The sequence below is a fragment of the Cygnus olor genome, chromosome 5 (genome assembly GCF_009769625.2).
Source record: "Cygnus olor isolate bCygOlo1 chromosome 5, bCygOlo1.pri.v2, whole genome shotgun sequence".
Lineage (NCBI taxonomy): Eukaryota > Metazoa > Chordata > Aves > Anseriformes > Anatidae > Cygnus > Cygnus olor.
This window is the reverse complement of record NC_049173.1, coordinates 35573935-35598862: the sequence shown is the minus strand read 5'-3', so window position 1 is coordinate 35598862 and position 24928 is coordinate 35573935. Positions and strand designations below refer to the sequence as shown.

Below are 24928 nucleotides of genomic sequence, written 5' to 3'. Positions count from 1 at the left end.
GTTTTTCGCTGTGGAGTGCTTTGGGGAGGATTCTGCACATCAGGTAATTCACATGACTCATATTTTTTGTGTTTTCTCAGCGCAATTTCTAGTCAGAAGAGGTGCAGATGCTGGATCTACCAATGATCGATTTGACAGTACTTTTCTGGCAATAGATTTACATCAAACTGTCTCGCTCACTAACTCAGAACACACTTATATCATGCCACATCTCAGACCAAGTGAAATCATTATCTTACCAAGAGAAATCATTATCTTACCAAGACAGTGCGCTCATTTTAACTACTGATATATTAACACTGCAGTGAACTCCAGTTGATCCAAATGACATGCTGCCATCTTGACTGATAGAAATTTAATGGTATGTCATTAATTTGTCTTCAGTAAGATGCACAATGATCTTCTAGAAGTTTCCTGGAAAACAGCCCCCCACCCTCGGTAAATAAACAAAACCTTTTTTCCAGCATTAGAATTTCATTCCTTGGTTGCATCTTGCTAAATCTAGCTAACAGTCTTCACATCTCACCCAGCAGTTGCATTAAAGTGTCAGATCTGTCTCATAACACTGTGCTGGCATTACGAAACACTCAGTCTGGGCTTCTGCAGAGCTCCAAAAAGGTTGCTGTTACGTGCAGACAGATTTTGCAAAGACTCACTCTGGCTAAATGCTACCAATACCTCTGCAAGCAAAGCCTCTCTCCTAAGAGTTCAGGAATAAAACTGTCACAGGTTTCTACTGCTGCTATTAATCTTTGTCTTCAGGCTCAGTCCCACTCTAAACACATGATGTTGCTTTAGTGAATTTTCCCCCCTCCAGGATTTCTATTTCCTTTATTTAAGTTTCCTGTGTTTTCTATCCAAAGACATTGTTTAAAGCCTTTTTTTTATCCCCAAATAAAATCCTGATAACCCTAACATGTCAGCACCAGGTAGCACTGGGCTCTGCAAAAACATGCATCTATCCCCCTTAAATAACCAATCCATTCAATACCCATATTCTATACTTTGTGTACTCATAGCACCCAATACAAGCAGAATAAGGAAAAACTCTTGTCTACAGAAAACTGCAGTGAACTTAAGCCTCAGAGATAATTTTTTCCCTCATTCTGGGAAACAAAGAACCCACGTAATCCTCTCAACATTGTCTGGAAAAAGTAATGCCAAGCCTGCCGCAGGTTAAGCACAAAATAAGATTGTGTTTCATCAAGCAACAGTGTAAAAGAATCAGCTCCAGGATAATAAATCAAGAGTGGACTCTGCATACCAGCAGGCTGCTAAATTACTAAAGGTAGCATATACACTAAAAATGTTTAGACAATATTTTCACTTGGACTTCGTAGTAAATATGTCTGTGACAAGAAAAAAGTCAGACAAGGTGTTTAAACAGATGCCAAAGATTTTATACAAGGAATGTCATGGCTGTTTTCTTTGTGCATTAACATGATAGTAAAGCCTCATGCATAAACAGCACACAGGGTACAGCCTACAAACCAAGAACACATTGCTCACCTGTTAAAAAAATAAAAAGACATTGAAGCACAGAGTTATGCTGGATGTGCAGAATGTCTTTTAAGAGAGGATTTCTACCTGCTCATGCCCACCCTTGGGCAACTGTCAGTTTATGGCAGACTTTGCGTATAAAAACATGAGATAGTCCCCAGCAAACTCGGCCAGAACAGAAGGTATCCTGGAATGTCTTCCAAGTCTACTTCCATGTGCAGGCTGGATGTAGTTGCGAAGGGGCAATCGCTTTGTGTGTTCTTTCAGAAACCAAGTGAGAACTACATGTTACAAGGAAAAAGTCGGTACACTTGCTCAGAAGATAAAGTCTTTTATAGTAGTTAATTTAATAATACAGTCCTAAAACAGGGTCTTGGGCACCCATCTACACAAGAGCACATTTAATAAGCTGGGGAAAAAAATACCACAGTTTCAGGACATTGCATCAAACTCCAAGAGGAGACAAGTCTCCTGTTGTGGAAGAATTCTTGTCTATGTAAGCCAACAAGGGAGAATTTTAGGCAGTTCAATCCACAATGGTCTCTTCTTACAACTGGAACTACAAGTCCACAGTACAAGGCAGTATTAGTTAGGTTAAGTGGTGGTTTTGATAATAAAAAAAAATAAATCAATGAATTCAATGCAGTCCTTTAATAAAAGGATGAAGTCCAGTGAATGCCAGTTGCTAGGAGCAAAGAAGAAAGGTTCCCATTTTCCAGGTGGATTTGAAAGTTCTTATTATTAGAAAAAAAAAGATACGTCAAATCTGTGCAGTTTCTACGCAACCACGTCTGAGAACACAGAGGCTCCATACACTCAGGGATCACTTAAAAAGTGGGAGAAAAGAAAAGTCATCACAACCCAAGCAACTCAAACTTATCTCAGAATTGCCTACATAACTTGTCCTCTTGTTCTGCTCTGGACAAAACTTTTAATTGCAACAAGCTGGCAAAGGAAGCTGAAAAAAACCTGAGTACATGAGAACATTGCCAGGGAGATGAAGACCCTGTTGTTACCTTTTGATCTGGTATTGAACTTGAAATGGCAAACTCGGAATGCTTTGCCTTGTGCCATGATTTGCTTTACCTTTAAAAACTCTACTGGTCTCTCCCAGGGGGGTTATTTCAACTTAATACCTCTTGCACTGCAAGACCACCGTTCATATCACAGTTCAAACAAACTTGCTAAAGAATCTGAGTTTAATCTTCCATGGCCAGAAGTATGGCACCTCCAGATGCAGGGCTGCTCGAATTACCAGGTGTAATTCACATTACTGACACTGGAGAGGCCTGTCGTTTCCTGGCAGCACAGAGTCCAAACCTTCCTCACAGGACATCGTGATCAGCGAGACGTTCCAAAAGAAGAATCAGAAGGCCATAAGTCTGATCCAACATAGCAAAGAACAACACTATCCATCATTTGAACTAGGAATACTCAATGCTTCACTAGCCACCTGCATTCTTAATATACTGAATTATACATAGATATATATATATAGAGATATATATATACTTAAATTGGACTAAAATACACTGGATTTTGGTTCACTCATTTACAAGGGAGTTCCCTCCCTTCTCCAGTTAATTTGAAATTAAAACCTCAAGGCTGAACTTAAGCTCATTCCCAGCGTTCCAAGATGGATATAACACGAGAGGAGGCCAGAAACTGGAAACATGCACTCTGGCTGCAACAGGTTAAGAGGTGAAAGGGAGACCAGATATTTTCATTTGTAACCCTGAGAACATAAGGAATTGCAAAGATTTGGAGAAGAGCCTGGGGTTAAAGGTCACCAGGCTTTTTATTGCAGTTAAAGCAAACTCGGACTGGGTGATCCCATCCACGAGAAGGAACCGCTCTGCGGTCATGTGAGCACTCGTCACAGAATCCCTGGCCACAGGCCCGACAGTGGTGTTTGGAGAGCTTGATGCTGAATTCCTTCCGGCAGTTGTGGCAGTGCAGGATTTCATGGTCTGGTACCCAGTATGCAGGTCGGGCAGCATCTTTTACCAGACCTATGGGGGAAGTGATGGGGCAGGGGGAGAAAGATGGAGAAGAAAATTTGTGAAAACAAGCATGTCAAGAACGTCTACATTCCTTCAAAATTCCTCCAAAGGTGGAAGGCCTCACACACTGCAAGCCGTAACACTGCCATTAAGGGGAAGACAACCTTCTGACAATACTTCAGTGTAACAGACTGACAGAATGGATGAAATGGGTAATGACTTTCTCCCACATTCTGCCCCTCGTCAAAGGAACAGATTGTTTAAATTGGGGCATCTTCCCTTACTCATACTCTTCCAGAAGGTGAGTATGATGAGACAGTTGCTCTTCCCCACCTTCAGTTTCAGCTGTGGCCAAGAAAACACAGTCACCAAGCCAAACATTCAGGAACACTGAACTGAGGAAGAGATTTATTCTTCCTTTCATTAAGTTGGGCAACAAACAGCCCACAGAGGTGGTGGTGGGACACACTGTAGGCAAAGCAACAAAACAATGATCTGAGCAATGAGGAGTTCAGCTCCAACAACAGAAGATTCAGACACAAAGCGTTTGCTGACATACCTGAACTACTACCCAGCACATGAAAGAGCAGCAACCTTTCCCTGTACTAAGCTCACCATTAAAGATGACATTACTGATCGTTTTCCATCAAAACCAACTTGGACAACTTCAGATTCTCAGCCTTTCCTTGCAGAAGTACCAAGTGCCAGCAGTCTCCATGAACATACTCAAATGCACTCAGCATCTCTGGGAGAAAACCAAGCCTGACAAAATGCTTTCTAATCGGCCAGTCCTGAGGGATCTTCAACTGGTAGGTCACTGAAGTGATGCATCAGGGCAGCATGAACTACTTGCAGTTTGGTGCACACAAGTTTGAGGAACAGGTAGAAAATACGGAGTACAAAAATAGCATGCTGAAAATGAAGAGGAAACATCAGCTGCAGGGGGCTCTAGAACTCTCAAGTGGCATCATAGTGGAGTTAACAGTCTGTCGTACCACCTCTTGAAGTTCAGTCAGAAGTTCTGCCCTGTGAAATCAAAAACACCTCTAGACAAATCCATCAAAAGAGAGCACAGCTCACCTAAGGGAATGTCCATGGCTGTCACCACTGCTCCAAGAGTGTTCTGTACAGCTTCCCCCACCTTCCTGGCAATAAGCGTCCCCCCTTCTTCGTCTGAAGGCAGCTCAGCCACATCTGCATGACACAAGAGTTAAGGACTCAACACCTATTTCCAGTACAATTTCTGCCAAATCTATTTTTTTGCATTAGTAAAAACCCAAAAGCAGCAAACCCAAAAGACAGATTGGGACCTCTCCTCAGCCTTTATCTCCCACGTCCCCAATCTTCAATTGCAGGGTTTTCACTTCATTTCAGAAATAAAGGACAAAACAAAGGTTGCTGAAACAGCAGCATCCCTGCTCTGATGCCAGCTCCACACCACCAACAGGTGTTGGGAAAAAAAGTAGAGATCCAATTAGAAAATAATCCAGGGAGTCAGATATCTGTTAGCTCATTGCAATCTTCCTGCCAAAAAATATCAAGCTCTTGAGCTTCACTAGAAAAAAAACTCTAAACTGAAGCCCAACTTGAACATTGCTGTCTACACCCAGTGGGAATGGTTGCGATCCAGGAGCCAAGGACAAAGACTTCAGACTATTACCCAGGGATAATTCTGTCACAGTCAACTCGAAATTACCTAACTGGATGCCCCTGTTTTCATAGCAGTTGTCACACACGCGCACTGGTGCTGGTCCCCAGCCTCGCTCAGGCACAGGACGGGTCTTGGAAGAACAGCCATCACAGAAGCCCTCTCCACAGGCCCGGCAGTGATGTTTAGTGTCATTATCTTTAAAAGGCGTGTTGCACTTATTACAACTCTGATCAGGACAACGTAGAAAGAAAAACTGTTAGCTCGATCTTCCTTAATGGTCTCATAGCAGAAAAATAGAGCAGAATTCCAGGCTGGCATCACTCAGACTGAGATTGTGAAAACTATAGTTACACCTGAGACTTGGGTGATACCACCCCCATACCTTCACCCCAAGGAAGTGACTCAGGTAGGTGTGTATATAACTATACACAAATACGGGGGTTAAGCCAATGGATTGCTGTGATCCCTTCAGTCCCAATCACCAATAATTACAGCCACATCATGCAGGACTGAATGGTGGGTATTTGGTCCTGGTGGGGTTTAAGATTTCAGAAGGCTGCTTTCCCTAAAGAAGTATCTGTTTCCATCAAGACATATGGAATTCTTTTCTAGTTCAATTGTTGGGTCTAGATTTTGGCATCTGGTATGAAACCAGAGTTAAATCTCTGTACCTATAAAAATACTACTATCAACCACAGAAACCAGACATAAGATGTAGATTCTTTGCTTCTAAGAGCAAGTTCATGGAAACCAGGATTTTCAGTGGTGATACTGCTGGGAGAAGAGGTAACAAGAAGCAGGGAGGGAACAGTCTATTTGGCAGGGCTGGGCAGAGTCTCTGTTCATTCTTACACTAAGTCAAGAATGGGAAAAGCTGAAAACCACCCAGCTTTGTCAAAATTGTAGGAGAAAGGCTTGCTGCAATAAAACAAGAAGCATTTAGAGTCTGCAAAATCCTATATTACTTAAAGGGTGAGGAAAGATTTTTAGCTATGCAAAGCTTTTCTCTACAGTATGGAAGTACAGTAGCAGCTATTTACCAGGATCTGAGAGTTGGGTCTCCAGTAGGCTGGGGCGATCTGGTCCGTCAACCAGGAGGTCACAGCTTTTGTGGGTCCCAGGCTAAGTTCAGATACTGATTGCGCCATGAAATTCATGCCATCCAACAAACGCTGGGCTGCATTGTTGTTGTCTTTCAGAAATCCATCAGTCTGAAATAAAACGGGCATTCATTTGAGAATAAAAACAGGAAAACCTGATTTTTCAAAAGCAAATTGTTCTGTAACCCCACTGCTCTTCGTTAAACTTGTTAAACTGTTAAATTTCACCAGCCCTACTTTGAAACACAGGGGTAGCTTTCAGTGGTGTAATATTCACAGAAAGATTTCATGAAATGGCTGAATTGCCAGTTTAAGAAAGCCAAAAGATGACCAAAAGCCCTTGCAAAAGTTCTTTTAAACAGCAGACAGGGGACCTGCTCAAATCAAAGTCAACCCATTTTCTCCATCAATGTCCAGAATAATAGACACTCTTGTGTGGATGCACACATACACAAGGACTATCCAGCAACCAGACTTACCCCTGGCCAGACGTGCTCAATTTCTGTCCTCACCACAGTGTTCACAGGATCTTGGTTGCCAAACCAGTACTGTCGGCTGCGGTACACCACCCCACAGTTGGGGCACTCAATCACATATCTGCAAGAGAGGATTAAAGGAAGACAGGTTGCCTCAGCGAGATGCTGGAAGTCCAGAACACTAGAAGCAATAGAGAACAGAACAAAGATCTTAGCTGCAGTACTCACCCTGACCAAGCGTATTTGGCAAGGCCCAGCCAAGGGGAGTCAGTGGAAGCAGAGGTTTTTGGCACCACACTGACCTCCATCCCTCGTTCATAACAGGCCTATAACACAGTAACACAAAGGATCAATTAAAAACACATTCTTGGGAATCCCAGGCTCCAGGTCTCGCAGCTGTTTGGTGACATAAAGCATGCAATTGGCATACAGTGGTCTCCACAGCAAAGAAGCCACTCATCAAAACCAAATAAAGAAACCACTACCAATAATTACATCTGGTAAATATTTCTACCATACTGAATACCATGACAGTGGCTGAAAATGTTCCTGTCTCCTGCACACACCCCATAGAAAAGTCAGCTAATATCAAGCAATAGGCATAGGCAAGTACAGAGAGTAACTGCATCCAGTATGTAGAAAGTCAACATCAGCCAAGTTAAGAGCAGCTGAGCTCACAGTTTAGCTAGCAAGTGACACACAGCCCATAGTGGAGAGGACATCTCCAATCAAAAAATATAAGTTCAACAGGGATTAATTTTTCTTGCAAAGGCTAGAGCACCTCTCCCATTTGGGAAAAAAGCAACAAAACAGGCACATGCCTGTGATATTCCTCATTCATTGGGCCATCCTTTCCTTCTTCATTCTTCAGATCTTGTCCTTGTGTGTCTCTACTCACCTTGCAAGTATAGACTCTGTTATCATACTGGTGAGAATATCTGCATCGACTTTTGGATTCATGAGGAACTCCTTCCTTCGCATGATTCATGCTCTTCTTACAGCCACACCTGAGTACGCAAAAGCAAGCCATGAGCTGGTACTGTTAGATATGGGACAGATGTCACTAAGAGTTCATTTATGTTACTATCTTGCATTTGTGTAGGCGTTCTAACCCCAACAACTGTACATAAAGCAATGATGTCACCTATTACTGAAAGGCAGGCTCTTTGGAAAGAGTTGTAGCAGCTGTTTCATAGCACAAAGCAGCACTACAAAACAACTCAGTGTAGGAAGTGATCACTGTAGCCAATTTCAATTTCACAGAAAATTTTAAGTAGGACTAACCAAGCTTGGAAATTTACCAGAACAGCGTTAACAGTGCAGCCTTTCCAAGAAGCTCATAGGAATTTTCTAACGAACATGAAAGAGCATGAACATAGCACTACAGCGTATTTGGGAGAGAACGTTTGCAGAAGCATAATCAGCCCTAACATCCTGCTGCTATAGTACTTCACAGACTCAGAGCACTTGCAGGCTCAATCTCTGGGCTCTTCCCACAGAGCTACAAACCAAGCTCTAATCAAACCTGGGGTTCTTCTTGGAACTAGTCACAGGGCACAGTCCGGGCCCATAACATGTGCTTTAGTACTGCTTATGTAATAAAAACAGCAGGTAGATATCATCATAAAAGACTTCAGGGGATTTCCTTAGACATTCCCTTCTTCTAGCCCTGTCTGCAATTCTCAGCCAAGTTATTCATGAACCATCCAGGGAAAGGATATGGGCAGAACAGATTCACAGCAGTACACAAAAATAGAGTGGGCAAAGGCCACATATCTAGCTGGGACATGATAATAACAGCCATCCAATTCCACATAGGAGTCTAATTTCAAGAAAATTCTGCCTGGAAGTACTACCTGATGATAGATGTCAGGTGTCAAGACATCACAAAAACTTTGTTTTACTGCTGTAGACCAGAGCAGCACTAACTTCTAGAAAGATGAGGGTACGTTTCTCATCCACTTACCCACAACTGAGGCACACAGAGGAACATGTGAAATATTCATCTGGAAAGAAAGAGCTGTGAGCCATCTGGTCATCAGGGATCTCCCCACTAAACCGGTCACTTAGAGCCTGGGAAACAGAAAAGAATGAATTAACTGAGCGCAACGCAGACATTTTATGAAAGCTTTTCCAAGCAAAAGCATGGGTTCCTCTTCTGGAACCAGAGGCAGAAAGAGGACACACAACTAACAAACAGCATCTTGCAAACCTGGAAACCAAGACAAAGATTAGAAACTAAGTAAGACAGACAATCTTGCACTTGTATGGAAATGACCTGAATGCTTGTAAGATACTTACTTTTCTCCTCTCCTCCTGCCCCGCCTCGAATTTTACAGCAGAAACAGGTGGTTGAATCTCTTTAGGCAACCTGTGCTCAGTCACCCTCACAGTGAAAAGGTGAGGTTTCCTGATGTTCAGATGAAACCCTGTGTTTCAGTTTGTGTCCATTGCCTCCTTAGCTAAGAGAGGGTTGTATTCTGGAAACCTCTAGAAGGAGGGTTGAAGAGCCATTTCACACAGTACACAAGGACACATTCTTTGCCCCTCATTCAGGAAGTGCTGCCAAGTGTTCCTCTGGCTGTGTGAACAATTGTTCTTCTCTACGCTGGTGAAACTGCAAGCCTGAGACAAAGGGTTTTGTTCCCTTTCCTGGGAGCATCTGTTCTTAGATCAATTCAGCCCTTAACCCTGGCACACTTAACTTTTTCAGTTTTTTGCGGTGTTATGGTAAAAACAATTAGATTGGTAACCTCTGAAACAAAGCACTTTTTTTTGATGGAGATCTTTGAAGACATGAGGTCTATCTGAAACTCTTCCTGCAGTTGAACTAACTATAATTACTACCTTTGTCTCCTCCTTCCTTTTCCCTTCCAGGACAGGCGGGGGGAGGAAACATCTCTGCTGTCTGACAGGGATTGACAGTGCATATGCACACACATACAGATATCTCTCACCACAGCTTCTCTCAGTTAAGATGTCTACAAAAAAATCTGATTTCACAGAGCTCCAAGGAAATTATCTTTAACATATCTTTCAAGCTTGACTGATACTGGCCAATGGATTCAGAAGGCACATGGGATAGACAAAGTTGCCTAGCAAGCCCTAAGTCCCCAGCAAGAGAAGCTAAAATGTTAGTTTGTATCCAGTAGTGATCTGAACACAGCAACCACCTTACTGGAGGTGAGCTGATGTATAGTAGTAGCTGTATCTACAACTTCCTTACTTAATTACTGTGGTAAGTGTGTGGAAATTAAACCTGAATTAACCACTCCAGCTGTTTCTCCCATGCTACCTGTCTGCTCCCAGTGCAAGGAACTGTGTACCCGCTACCCTGACACCTTCTTCTGGGCTTCAGTTACCCCAAATACAGAGCAGCTGGAGTCCTCTGTTCCAGTGGCTGTGACCAACATCAAGAAAGGCTGCTAACACTGCCACCTTCTGTAAATAAGTCCCTGCTTCCTGCTCCCGTAGTGAGACAGATGTTTTTCCAGGCCAATGAAAACACGCTGCTAATCAGGTAGTGGTAAGCAATGCATAGAAACTCAGAGGATGGACTGCAAATTTTTAAGACCTGAAAATCCCTCTGACATTCTGGTGAGGTGAACCTTAAAAAAAAATAAATCACCAGCTGCTCTCTCCACCAATTCCTTTTCATCAACCTTCTGATCTGATGCTGCACCTCTGAAATGATACATCATTTGGCTTGATCCCATCTGGTTCCCTAGCTACCAACACATCTCTTTCCTCCTTTTCACCTCATAGCCCTTTGGCTACACTATGCTCAATGTCAGGTTTGCCAACCATGAACTACCTCCAAGTCTTTTGCATTCCCTCCCCTTGCACTGAGGGGCCTCCTGTTTGTAAATCACTGTCATCAAGTGCTCACCACTCACAGCATTCATTATTTTTTCTTCCCCAGTCAGTTTCTTCCCAACTCACTTTTTTTTGTTCTGTTTTGCTCTTCAACTTTTCTTGACCTTGCAATATCTGTTAAGGTTGTTTTTTTTGTCTCCTTTTTTAAAGTAAAAATTATCCAGCTTACCCAGTTGTTACACAAAACCATTGTCTTTGCCAAAACTTGATTTATTTCCATATATCTGCAATTCTGTTCACTGGTTCACTTGCTCCAGCTTAGTTAGCCAGAATTGATAGTTGCTAGTAACAGATTGTACTGAACTGATCTCCAAACCAGAGGACTTACCTTTAGTGCTTTGTAGATAACCCCAGGCTGTCTAGGTGACCGAGTTGTATTGTTCTCCAGCTGCTGCTCTACAGCTCGCCTAAGTCCAGAGAAATCTGTTGGAGGATTGTATGTCCTTGTTCCCTTGTAGTGGATTGAGCTGAAAGCCTCAGGAAAACAGCTTAGCTTCCGAAAGCGATCCTGAATGAGCTTCTCAGGAACCTCTGAAGGATGATCTGTATGTAAGAGTATCAGGAAGTATATAAACAACTGATGGTTTAAAATAATATTTAAATTGCACACTGCTTTCATATGCCACTCTGTGCTAGTTTTCTTAATTCTTCTAATACATCCAAAATGCAGCTATCATTACATTTCACAAGCAAGGAAATAAAAACTTTTTCCAAGAGCAGTCTGTGGGGTTTTTCTTGTTATGCAGCTTTAGATCCTAATACCAAGTTTTGTAGTGACTGCAAATCCACAGGTAAAGCTGGAAACATGTAGGGTTGGAAATATAAAAACAATTTATAACATAAGGCAACTCCATGTCAACACGCTAGCTCTTCTCACCAGACCAGAACTTGGTATAGCTGTCCTAGCACCTGATAAGTGGAGGACACAAACCTTACATGGGCTGCTTACTCTGCATGCCAGCTCTGTAGCAAGGAAGACCGAGTCTGTTAATGCCTTGTACAAAGTGAAGCACTTTAACTGGCCACGTACATTTCAGAATTTCACGTACATTTCAGAATAACACAGGCCTCTTCTTCCCTGCCCTAAAACTACACAAATACACTCATCTCACAATTACCTCCCAAGAAGGGTGATTGCAACTTGATGCAAATCCACGTGCTAAAAGGTTTCTTCCCTATTCATACCATGATCAGAAGGGATCATAAAACAGATTTTTTTACTACCCTGATTTTGCACACAGGCGCCAGTATCATTGTGGGTCACAATCTGACTTGCTGAAATAGCAAATTTCAACAGCTATAGGAAACTCTCCATTGCTAATCAGCAAATTGCTATGGAAGAAAAGGAACTGTCATGGCAGGTAAGTTAAAAGTAATTAAGAAGGCACTCTAATAAACAGCATAAAGAATGCCAAGTTCTATTAGCTCAAGACCTCACCCATTAGAAAGGCAAAAAATGAAAATACGGGCCAACAGGGTGCTACCGTGGTATTACATGGAGGGCAGGACTGAACCTTACTTATTGCAGTCCATTCATTAGGGCTTTTGCTCATCAAAGAATCTGACAGAATGAAGGAAGATTTCATCATGCCTTTTGAAGCATGGAAAAAACAGGGCCAGGAAAGAAATTTACATCCTGTATAGCCAAAAACAAAATTTGCCTTGACTTCCATAGGACAGTGCATTTCACTCAGATGTGCAAATAAACCACACAATTTAAATACGCATAATCCAGTATGACATGAGCCAAGTTAAAAGCATTGGCGAAGAACACTGGAAGTGATGGTAATAATACTGTGCCAGGCCCGCTGCTTTGTCTGCATCAAACCTGGGTGCAGAGAAAAGCAGTGTCAGCCCTGTTCCCCCCCAGTCTCAGTCCCAACCTCACACCAGCCTCAGAACAATCAGGTCTGCAGAAATTAGAAGAATAGGTTGAGGGTACTGTGAGTATTGATGTTCACAAGTTTCACTATTCTTGCTCTTCCTAGTTTCTACGTATATTCTGTTTCTGTTTTTTGTTTGTTTTGCTTTGCTTCTCGCCTCCTCCCCCCTCTCTTTTTTTGCAACAGGACTCTCTATACCCCTGCCAAAATCCCATGGTGTCTCAGTTTTCACCTTCGTCTACCATATCGCCCATACTCATCATCCTGTACAGTGACCCTCCCTAAGGCTGGCACAACTCCCATGGTGACCACTCAGTGCCAACACTCAGCTGGCTAAGAGGATCATTCCAGCTGATCTAGAGTAGTCAGACCACCATCAGGGAATGCTTTGCTCCTTCCACAGCCTGGCTCACAGACTGGAACAAGCGAGAGCAAAACTCAAACCACATCTTTTACACAACAGCAAAGAACACTGAATATTCAATGCAGCCTGATAACCTGTAGACAGCAGTTACACATCAGTGAGCAGCTTTTACTGCCTACTTACCAGAGCCCAGTAGCTTGGTGTACACAGTCTCGTGGAAGATGATGACACCTGGACCCAAAGTTGACAAAGGAACATCTAGGCCGCATCGGGCTGTAGTAGCTTTTAGTTCCTTAGTGAAATGTTTTAAATAAGCCTCCGAGGCATCACCAAGGAATTTGAAGAGATCGTTGTGGAGCCTGTCAGCACGAGTACGGTAGATGACAAGGTCAGAGATGGCCAGGACCTTCAGCAGCAGCCGCGTTCTCTGGCTGAGGTTCACAGTGGCCCCCAGGAGGCCCTCTGTGTCGATCACCACCACTTTACGGACAGGGTCATATGCTGCCCAGACTCCGACTGTGCAGGACTCTTGTGCTGGAGATGTCTTGAAGACTTCTCGACCATAGAAAAAAGTGTGGTTAAGGGTGTGAGACTTGCCATCCCCCGTGTTCCCAAAGATGGACACCACTTTTAGATGCTGGTCAGGACTGCAGTCCAGTTTCTTGATAAATTCTTCCTCATTCCTTACCTTGAGGAAAAAGAAAAAAATAATAATATAACTATGCAACTGGAGTAGACAACTCAGAACACAGCTGGTTTCAGGATTCATAAGATTAATGAGAGCAATAACTTCCTGTTCAGATTTTGCAATAAGTTTTTGAAGCACCAAGAAGTCCAAAGCAAAATATTAGAAAGCAGCTTTCTAACACATACACGTCAATGGGATGCAGGCTGGTCCATCACGTAGCTGTTTTTGGAAGCGATACCTCACTGTGATTATCTGTCCAGTGAAATCTCTTCTATAATGTTACCCAATTCACAGAGGCAATCTGTTTTAGAGAAGAGCGCAAAACCCTACTCATGTCTGCCAGAACAGCTACTTGGAGTGTGGCAGACACTCTCAGTAGCATTGGTCTCCCTGGCAAGTCTCTGAACTCAAGTGCAAAACAGGTGAGTGCTTTTGTCACCTTAACTTGCATCATGCACAGGGTCTGAGCACGTGTTTGCTCAGAGAAAGGCTCCTCTCTCCAGCAATGGTGCATCCATCCCACAGCAAGGGGCAGTCAGACACAGCCTGTCCTGGCGCACCTCAGGGGACAGAGAAGAAAATGCAAGTAGCCAAGTTATGCGCTGAAGTCAGGTGACTGAAGAAGATCAAACTGTCTTTTACAGAAGTGCCACAACAACCTCAATGATTCATTTCATAATTTACTGTATCGTGCTTTCATTTAAAGAACAAAAAAACACCGCACACAACAACAAAAACAACTTCCCCCCCCAAAACAAACACACACAGCCAAAAGACAGTAACAACCTTCAGCAGATCACCTTTCTTTGGCTTCACATAGATTAAGTGACAAGCATCATGCTATTTAGAATAGAGAATAGGGCATTTTCTGTTCAGATCCGAGAGCAACAGGGAACAGATACCAAGCAATGCAACAGGGAAGGGCTCTGCATGACAGCCTATCTTGCTTTCCTTGCAGAACGCAGCCTTGGCTATCAAATGTTTCATGCTTCTGGTTACGGTTGCTTATCACTTGGTTTTCTGTCTCCCAACAAGCTCTTACCCCAGACGTTATGTGACAGAGAAAAACAGGACAGACACTTTTTGAGAATTAAATCCACTCCCTCCACCACGATCCCCTCCTTGCAGAATCCCTGAAGCCAAAAAGGAAGGGGGCTTCCTTTCCCTTTCGCCTGCCCCTCGGCGGCTCAAGGCAGCTTGGCTATTCACCCTCTGCTCCCCAGCAAGCACCGCTGGCAGGTCTCAGGATACAAGATCCAGAGAGGCCATGAGGTAGCAAATGACTTCTTCGAACAAGTTTATTCTTAGATCAGTAAATTAGTTTAAGGCTCATCCAGTCTCACTGGTCAAATCTATCATCAGTCTCCAGACTTGGAAGGAAAATAAATAGCCAGTGCTCCGGGATGTGGTTGGGAACAGTGCTCAGAAAGAAAGGCTGGGGACTGTGGGGCTGCAGTACCTACTCGCAGGCTCAAAGCATTCAAGGCAGCCTCACAGTGCGGAGAAAAACAGGAAATATAGAAATCAGAATGCTTTCAACAGAATCGTTTGTGGGAGACCGTCAAGACACACTCAAGATCTGTGCGCACAAGAAAGGGTCTGCCTTTCTGGTAGTTGTGATTATCAGTTTGTTGTCAGGAAGGTAGTTTAGATGACAGACTCAGTTTCAGTTAGTGCCTCTGGAGGTGAAAGCAAGTTCTTGGTTCATGGGATAGCAGCCACTGATTACATAATGATGTTGCACGTATGTAAACAAAAAGGAAAATGATTTTTTTCTCCAGATTGTTTTTCTTTATTCTACTGCCTCCCAAACTTCTTACCATAAGGGTAGCAGCAGACTCTTTGTCAAAGTAAGTGCCTGATCAGACCTAATCACTCCAGTTATGCACTCTTGACAGTGCAAGGAAGTATCAAACAGTTGCTCAAGTGTAGACAGAGCAGCTAATAACTAAGATCGTTTAAGCAGCACTGCTTCATATTCTGGTATCAGTTTGGGAGAGCATCTGCAAGGGGCTGCGTCAGTATTGGCAGAAGATACAAAGGACAACAGGGAACACAGGGATAAGGGTAGCTCTGCAGTGCATTCCCACCAGTGAGAAACAGGAGTCAGCTCATACAAATTCCACTGCAGCTGAATTTGTCCCAGGCTGAGCTTCCCAGGTTGATAAACGTTCCTTTTGTTGAGGATACTTGTAGCTCGTGAAGTGTTCCTTGCTCTTGTGCATTTATCTTCTTTAACTGCTTCTGAGCACAGGGATGACAAACTCAAAGAACCATCCACAACAACCCCTCTATCAGTAGCCAAATTTACTTCCCTCAACCAAGTTTATTTAAGACAGTTAAAGACAGGCTGGGAGTAATAAGTGTGCTGAAGCACTAAACCACTTGGGGCTCATGTCCTGCTTCTTCCCCCCCATCTCTAAAGCAGTTTGTTTGGTACCACCTTCTGCTGCACATGCAAAGGATTCACGTTTCGCCTTGTACGCTCCCATGCTGTCCAAGAGCTCCACATCTCCGACATGAATAGCAAAGGGCACATATGAAACCTTCCTTAAATCACATAGCAGTGATGATTAAGAATGAATCTTCCCTAAGAGGCATATTTCTCCAGCTCCTCCTCTATTTCCCTGAAGTATTTTGTCATTTCTAGTATCAGAGACTCATTTACACTTTTGTTATAGATCTCAGAAAAAGAATTTCATCTAGAAGAATAGTTTTTATTCCACTGTAGGTTAGAATCCTGACTAGCCTAATTTTCCATTTTAAACTACATTTCTGTTAGCAATTGTCATGCACCCCTCCATACAGTCAGTCATTCCACTTGAGTTGAGCTGAACTGAAGGTGGAGGCTTTCAGCAGGAAGAACTAAAAGCTTTACAGCTAGAGTCCTCTCTAAAGAGGACACAAAAACTCATACCACACTGCTGTGGAATGCATGTAGATGTCCAGCCTCCTTGTCACTCATACTCTGAAACGTACCATACCTAACATAACAAGTTACCCAGATCCAAGCCATAATAAAAGTAGAATTGTTTAGGAAAAGTCTAGAAACAAGAACTGATAAAAATGACATTCCTGCCTATGAATTTCTTGGAAACAATGTTATTCAAACAATAACATATTAAAAGCTTAGAAACAAACCCCATAAAACAGAATGGAGTTTCCAACGAGCTGTACTCATACAACTTTAACTTTGCCTCCAGGCAAAACAAACACATTAAGTGAATCAGACATTTTTTAACCACAGTTTTCTTCTTTTAAAACTATCCATGAAACCTTCAAGGCTGGCTAGCATTCATGGAAGTGGTGCACAAAGCTAGAGCTGTGCCATGACGACAACAGCTGAAAAAAAAAAACAAAGTGCTTGGCATAGGATTCCTCAGAGTGCTTTCATTTGTTAGTCTTACACCGTCATTGTGAGTTATGTTGGTACTTTTGTTGGTGTATTTTGAAATCTTACTCTTCGCTTAACCTAATTTTAACAGTGGTTTTAATAACAAAAATACATTTTCTGCAATCAAGAAATAAAGATATTATATTAATCATTAAATGTATGAGTCACTAGACTTGTCTGACAACCAGAACACCACAATATCTGATGTTTTGTATCACAATGTACACAGCCACTGTGCACAGACATAACTCCAAGGGAATGCAAAGGAGCACAGCTGGCTTATCCCAGAAACTCAGGTGTGACAACGCTATTAAAAAAGCTGCTGGAAACAACCCACTTCTGCCTCAGAGAAACCTTTGCTGATATTCCCAAATGCTTCTTGCTACCAAGTGAGAAAAAGGACTGTGTGGCTCCCTGTGGGGAATCTACTGATGTTTCCTATGAAAGATCAGTAGAGGCATGAGAAGCGCCTTAGACTGTCTTGACTCAAACCCTGTTTCCAGTACGATCCTAGACTAATTCAGGCTGGAAGAGGTCCCTGCAGCAAAGGATAGAGGCTCCCCACAGGGGAAGCCCACATCTATCATTTATAAAACTCTTTCCTGAAAGAGACAAAGAGATAAGAGTTGAATCCTGTTTATCAACCCTAGCTAGGGGGATAGACCCTATTTCAAAGGCTATAAGACAGAATACACTGGGAGGGGTGGAACACAACATAGGTGGATGGGAGGTAATCTACTTTGAGCCCTCCCTAACCCAAGAGACAATATTGACTGAAATATTTTTATTAGCAGATAATCCACCCTTGTAGATGACAACCGAGCTGAATGAGATTGCTGAAAGCCGAAGACTAGACACCTCCCTAACCTGTTTGCTAGCTGAAGAATTACATTTTCCCCTCTTCCTTTTGCAAGATCTCAAAACTAACAGAGACTTCAAGGCATATGCAAGTATAGTTGTCCTGCTACTTTATTCTAAGGACAGAAAACCAGTGCACTGAATTGTAGGAGAGGGAACTGCAAAATTGGTAACAGAGTAGGATGGGAAGAATACTCAAAACTAGCAAAGTAGTAAGAAAAATAGTCCTGGAGTGTAAGACAGCAAAGTACTTTGGCAAGAAAACCTCTCTGAAGCACAAAGAGGAGGAAAACTCATCAACAGTACAGCAACAGAAATCAGGGACAGAAATTACAAACTCTGATCCAACAGACCACACTGACCTAAAAAAACCTTGGATGTTTCAACATTTCTTCCTCCTCCTTTATATCCATAGAAAATATACCAGCTGCAACTCTTCAGGCTACAGGGATATGAAATAAAATCCCACAAAATTCACAGGAGGCAGTAGAAAAAGCACAAAACAAAAACATTCTCCCAACACCAAGTCAAGCAAGAGTGTCATAGAAACTAGTAGTATTTGTTAGACAAATGCCTTTATTTTTTTTAAACTACAGAGGCAAGCAATGAAATTTAAGAGATTGCGATCTTCTCTTAGAAGACATGCATTAGCTAGCATTGACCCACAGAAATATTTAATTAGAAAAAGCATTCCTAGTGACTCTCCCTTCTCTCATCCCTAGACTTTGGCCAAGCTCAAGTCAGCAGGTAATAAAGAAAAAACCACAGCACTTTCATCAGGCTTACAGCAGAAGTGACAAAAGCAAAGCAGCTACCACTCCTGAAGAGTTATCACTCCGTGCATGTAACTTTTAAAAAGAGGTGACAGAGGAGGACATGTGGACTGTTACACTGTTAGAGGCTGCTTATTGCATCAAGTGGTCTACATTTCAATAAAGGCAGTGGGTCAGTCTCAGTCATCAACTGGCTGTGGAGCAGTATATACATAGATCCTGCTCAGTACTGGCTGAGCGGAAGAGCTTAATAATCCTTTAGATATCTAACCCTGCTATCAGGAATAAAAAGAACTCAAGGAATGGGGCTGGGTTTAGGAAATGGAGATGTCTATTGGCAAAACAAAAAAAAGCCCTGCTAACTAACGAAAAACAGATCATAGTGGGTATCACAGTGGAGACACAGAAATAAATGTATGCTTCTCTCTCCCAAATTAAATTATACTGCTTGGGACATTCATTTTTGTACAGTGACTAGCTTCAGAGGAAAAAAAAAACAACCTTTATTTTCTTCCTGTCTCCCTGGTAAGACAAGCTACAAAGTCAGTTCATTTTTATTTTTCTTTGAAACCCAGAGAATGGATAATTTCTTGTGACAGAGAAAGTTTCTGGTCAAATATCAGTGAATTCGAAGACAGACTTGTAACTATCAAGCATTTTCCCTGTCTGCTGGGGTAAGTGAAAGACTTCCTCCCCTTGCATAGATTCTAAGTGTTAAGTCCTCAATTACAGCTTTGGACAAAGTGTTATCACAGAAGCCACTGATGCCACTAAAGCGGAGTTCTGATCCTGTGGTAACCCTCAACATCTGGTCCCCAAGATAACAATATCAAATTGTGATGCCTTGTTAAGCATTTCTCCCCTACCTCAGAAGTAATAGTAAATAGAGTTCACCGTATAACTGATGGATAACTCTCCACTCCACTGCAAAGGTTGTGTAACAACCAAGCAAAGATGGCTGCTGTTTTACAAACTGAATAAACATTAAGTACATGAAAATGCAAAGACAGATACAGACCAATGGAAAAATTCGAGAGAGAGTGAGAGAGTATCAGGACTCGAACCAACTATCCCAACCCTAGTCGTGCTTTCACTGGTGTGTTTTGGTATGTTTTTCTTAACAGATCCAAGAGTAAAGGAGAGTTTTAATGAGACCAATGAATTGTTCTCTAAATTCCTAAGAGAAGTGTCTTGCACATGCAAGGGGCAGCACTAGTGATAGTACAATGGTGCTTCTTTGGAAATTCAGCAGGTTTGAGGTAGGAAAGGAAAGCTGACACCTTCTCAGAACAAGATCAGGAGATTCAGCTGGGGGATTTACATACATAACAAAAGACGACAGTTTTGGGTTTTGGCCTACCATGACAAAGAAGAGATGTGGAAGATTAATGACAGCAGTGACAAGACCAGAGCAACTGGCTGAGGAAATAATCCCTGCAACATCATTCTGAGTAGAGATAAGCAACTAAGACAAATATATCAAAACCATTTAACAAACAAACGCTACTGTTATCAAGAACAATAATAGCTGATAGACAAGGCAAAAGTTTAATGTGCAAAGAAAAACTGTAAAACTATAACATAGCCTGAGAAAAAGGACCTAGAATGGGGTCTAAACTTCAGGTGATGCCAGCTTGTAAAACACCAGCAAGATTTTTTATTTTTATTTTTTCAGTCCTGGAAGAAGTGAAGGAAAAAAGTCGGTGGAGTAGGTCAGGATGGCTGGGGACTAAGTCACAAGACATCATGCTATTTGGTACGTGAGATAGCAGCAGTTGGACCTCCCTGAGGAACAACCTCTCTCTCTGTTTCTTCCACAGCCTTGCAGTGTGAGCTTGGATTTAACCTTTAGCAGCATTTTCTTAATATGAAATAACCTCTTTTTGAGGTGCTCAGATACAGTGCTGCAATGATGAACATCACAGAGAAGCCTGCATTTCACGGGGATGAGCTTAAGCTGCTGTTGGTTCTCTACAAACAACTGCTGTACAAGTGGTGGCTTAAAATGGGACCTTTCCTAACTCCAAGAAAATCTGAAACAAGCCTAAGTCCTCAGCTTTTTGAGCTTATGGTTGGTTATGTCTGCAAAGGGCAAAAAGCTCCAAGCTAGCTCTGAGCAGGCCAGCACATAGCATAAAGACAATTATGAAGATTTCAGAATTACCATAGCTGTAACAGTGCAGTGCTGAGCCCAAGCTAAGAATCTCCACCTCTCAGCTAAACTAATTTGCTGAGGCACAGTTCCTTATGGATGAAGCTACACTGCTTCTGGATTTGAAGGTAGCTGCTGTTGCTTACACACTATAAACATCCTTGAGCTTCAGAACTACCAGCTCCTGAAGCCAACAGGAATTATGAGATGGCACACAACAACCACACAAGCTGAACAACTCCAAGTTTCACGTGATAATAAAAAAGTCTTTGTCCCATATTCCCATCTCATTGTACTACTTCCAAGTCAGACGTTAGCAAGCCTGTATACATCAGCAAGCATCTTGATCCATAACTTTTGTTCAGCAGCATAATCTGTTCTGCCTAATTTTGTAGGACTAGCATTTAATATTGGTAGGGCTGAATGTGCCACTGACAGCAATTCAGCAGTTTTCTCTCTGATTTCCTAACCAAGATAACAATCTTCAAGTTCCAAAGATCAGAAAACAGACGCTTAAGGATAGCTGCACTCTCTAACTCTGATTAAGCCTTCTCCTGGCTGCTCAAGCTTAAAAAGCCAAACCCCCTCAAACCCTGAATCTTCGCATTTCAGGTTATTACTGCTTTGGTATTTTTTTGGACAATGAGTCTGTTTAAATAAGGAACTAAAGATTTCTTCCTAAGTAATCAGAAATCATTTTGCTAATGATGAGCACAAAAGACTTAAAATCTTTCTTATAGCTGCATTGTCTGTTCAGTATTTATCAAGAGCAAAAGATGCTACAGAATATGTCTTGAGAGCTCATAATCTGACAATGCTCTCTAAATAAAGGTTCTCACGCTCACTAGCAGAAATATCACCATAATAGCAAGAACTCTAAGTTTCAGCTGCCAGAACATACTGTAATTGAAAACTCTCAAACTGCTCTGAGACTGACTGTGAGTTGTCAGGCAAGTAGTCAGCTATGAGGAAGAGAAAAATCACTTGAGATGGAAGAACTCTGACTCAAGCTCTCTGTAAGAGGAAAGATCATTTTCAGAGAGCTTTTCCAACCGTGTTCAGATCAAATTGTTATGATCTGATAAAGGACCACTACAGTCCCAATAAGGAAGCCGGCTTTATTGCCCATGATATTTAAATAGTAACGCACTTGCTTGCAAGAGGGAGCCAAAAGTCTGCCCCAATAAGGCTTACAGATTCTAGAGTATAAAAATAACTTAAAACTGTACAAACACATGCAGGCACAGCTTGTGAATAGCCTTCTATGACAGCCATGTTCTGAAACACTTCAGAGCTTGCTCTAGTGGTCAGGTGAAGATTATTGAAGAGCCTGCATCTTACAGCAATAGTTGCATCTGCCATGCATTACATGGCAACACGTGTGCTGAAGGGAAGCATACAAATTTAGTACTGCTACCACACCTGAAACTGTGATGATAGTTCACAGTCACCATCATCCTTTCTCCCCTTTTGCCTCTGTACAACTCTTTTTTACCACTGGCAGCATGAATATGTAACATTAGGGCAACCAGATATTGAGCCATCAGTTGATACACATTTTCTTCCACTATCTCCTGAATAAGATTTAACATGAAAGCTGCAAACTGGAAGCCCAATGATGAAACCAAGTTTTTAGTTGGATAACTAATCTGCTTTGTGACTTTCACATGTTGCTGCTTTTGTATACACAGAATATTTTTACATTTGTGAAGTGCTTATGCTTACCAAATATAAAGGCCAGCAGAGAAGTTAAATAAATGCATGTACTGCATGCTAGACTCTAAAATCAAGTCTCCTGAGACGCTGTTCCTGGTCTGCAAGTATTTCTATCATTATTACCAGCAGACCTATCCCAAATTGATGGCCTATGTCCCCCTATTTTGGTAGAATGCTAACATGGAACAATATCTGTGACTAGCAACACTGCATAACCATGGTGTCTGTAGGGCCTGGATGGCATACGGTCACGATTCCTTAAAAAGCCCTTATTTCTACTTTATCCTATTCCTAAAAAATCATATGGATTTACTGGTGGTGAAGGAAGGTAGCAGGGGGCTTTAGTCTTCCCATTAGCACTGCTTGGTACAGTGCCCACTCCTGGTCATACAGTAGGAGATTGGCAGCCAGCACTCCCATTTGCAGGATACCTACTGCAATCCTCTCAGTTCAGCTTTGTTCAGGAATGATCAGCATCCCGTATACTGAGCTCTTATCTCGGTTGTGCGTGTCTCAGTACAGTCAATTCTTTCACCAGCTTCACTTACCAAGCCTCTGGGAGTAGGCTCTTACCACACAAGAGGTCTTAGTGAACCTGCCCTTTGAGGAACTGGTAAGCAAGGCCAGTCTTAGTCACTGTGTCTTTTTGGCCCGAGATACTTATTTAGTGCTAAGAGTCCCTATTCTCAATTTGTTGCTGTCAGTTACACTTTAAGTGTCAATCATGCATCCCAGTAATATGTTAAACTAAGGCAGAAACTAAAGATCTCACCTGTCAAACAGGCCACAGCAGTTCTTACCTGAATCTCCTCAGTTTCATCCACCAAGAGGAAACTCTCAACTTTCTCTGTCATCTTCCTTCTCTTGGTCTCCTCATCCATCCCTTCCTCCTCTTCCTGCTCTTGGGCTTTGCCAGCATGGTACACAGTGACAGGGTGCTTCCTCCTGTTCCCCCCAGCATGTGTTCTCTTCTGACACTCCACACAGAGGTTGATTTTACACACCTGGCACCTCACCGCTGCTATCTGTCTTGACCCCGTCATGCTGGCATGCATTATATTCCCATTGGCACCTTTGCAGGAGTCACAGTAAGGGACATGGCCAGGTTTTATACGGGTCCGTTCGTGGTTCCGTAACCTTTCCGGCTGATGCAGCTCTTCTTCACAGCGCTGGCACTGTAGGCTCCTGCACTCGTCACACTCAAAGATTGCTTCATCTGTCCCACTGCAAACATAGCTTTCCTGGCACAGGAGTGTCGTGTTTTGCCCTTTCTCTGCAGTTTGTGTGTGGGCGCTCATCTTCAGATTTCTTTAAAGCAGTGTTTTTCCCTCCTGGTTGTGCTTTGACTAGCGATATGTGTAAAAGTTGGTTGCAAATTTAGTATTTTTCACAGGAGAAAGAAACACAACAGGAGTTCTGTCTATACAGAATTTTAAATAATTAATAGATGTCTCTGTGAAGTTTACACACTGACTTGCCTCCCTGACAGAGCCTTGCTAGCCGCAGGTGAAGTTTTCTTTCTGTCACAGAAGCTTAAGCAATGTGGCTGGTTTCACTTATTGTTATACCCCAAGGCCGGCATCCAATCCTTCTCTGCTCAGCTGTGTGATGTGCTTTCAGTGATGAGAAGAAACCAGCCTGGTGTACTTCAGCAGCTTAGGGCACGTATTTTCCTAAAGCAGGGAACAGACGGAGACAGTTGGTAACCCAGCAGGCAAAGAGGCATCACAAGCACACGAGTGCTTATAGGCGTGCACACACACACACACACACAGGATTGTGTCAATACTAGAAAATTCTCCGCTTTCACTCCGCGGCTAAGCTCCTCCTTCGGAGCTCGCGGTGTTTACTTGCAGGGAATTTCCGAGGGGCTCCGCCGGGTAAGCCGGACCGGCTCTGGCCGCACGCTCCTCGGGGCAGCGCCGAGCCGCCCCGCCCGGCCGGGCCCCTCTCCCCTGTCCCCCTTTCCCCCGTGCCCCACCCCGGGCACACGACTCCCCCCTCACCCACCTCGGGCCGCGGCCGGGCGGCGCGGAGCAGCAGCCGCCGTTGACCTCCGGCGGAGCGGCGGCCGCAACAAAGGCGGCCCCGGGCCCGGCTCCGTGCCCAGGCCGGCGGCCGCCCGCCGCCCCTCCCTGCTGCCGGCACCGGTGGGTGACTCAGGGCTCGGGGCCCGGCCGCCGCCGCTCCCTCCGCCCCGCTCCGCTCCGCCTCGGCGGCCGGCCCGGCTCTCCTCCCGCGGGGCCCGACCGTGCAGGGCCGGGCCGGGGCCGCTCCGCCGCCCGCTGCCGCCGCTGCCGGCCGGGCCCAGCTGGGCGCCCCGGGGTTATTTGCTTACCGCGGAGCCGGGAAGGCGGCGGCGGGCGGGGCCGCGGGCACGCCGGGAGTTGTAGTCCGGGGGCGAGGCGCGCTCGTCGTCGCGGGGCCCGCTGGGAGCTGTAGTCTGCGGGGGCCGACATCTTGGGGCCGGTCTGGGGGGGGGGGGTTCCGCGCC

General features: G+C 43.5%; 1 protein-coding gene across 3 annotated transcripts; it reads right to left on the bottom strand.

Annotated features, from left to right (window-relative positions):
- Nucleotides 1-1823: 1823 nt before the first annotated feature.
- ZFYVE1 (zinc finger FYVE-type containing 1) lies at nucleotides 1824-24928 on the bottom strand. 3 transcript variants are annotated; one of them, XM_040558486.1, is made up of 12 exons: nucleotides 24773-24928; nucleotides 23235-24107; nucleotides 13037-13541; nucleotides 10935-11149; nucleotides 8697-8803; nucleotides 7629-7737; nucleotides 6959-7056; nucleotides 6734-6851; nucleotides 6195-6365; nucleotides 5200-5380; nucleotides 4584-4697; nucleotides 1824-3512 (listed from the first exon to the last, which is right to left on the bottom strand). In XM_040558486.1, exons 2-12 carry the CDS (start codon nucleotides 23730-23732, stop codon nucleotides 3280-3282), a joined length of 2349 nt encoding a protein of 782 aa, XP_040414420.1. In that variant the 5' UTR covers nucleotides 23733-24107; nucleotides 24773-24928; the 3' UTR covers nucleotides 1824-3279. The 3 variants fall into 3 exon arrangements, with proteins under 3 accessions (XP_040414420.1, XP_040414419.1, XP_040414421.1); XM_040558485.1 differs by lacking the exon at nucleotides 24773-24928 and adding an exon at nucleotides 24445-24607; XM_040558487.1 differs by lacking the exon at nucleotides 5200-5380 and having other exon boundaries at nucleotides 3261-3512.

Coding starts and splice junctions, on each gene's coding strand:
- ZFYVE1 (XM_040558486.1), bottom strand. CDS start 23,732: ATGAGCGCCCACACACAAACTGCAGAGAAAGGGCAAAACACGACACTC. Junction 11,150..13,036: donor CACCAAGCTACTGGGCTCTG/GTAAGTAGGCAG, acceptor TCTTACATACAG/ATCATCCTTCAGAGGTTCCT. Junction 4,698..5,199: donor AAACAGGGGCATCCAGTTAG/GTAATTTCGAGT, acceptor TGTGTCATGCAG/ATGTGGCTGAGCTGCCTTCA.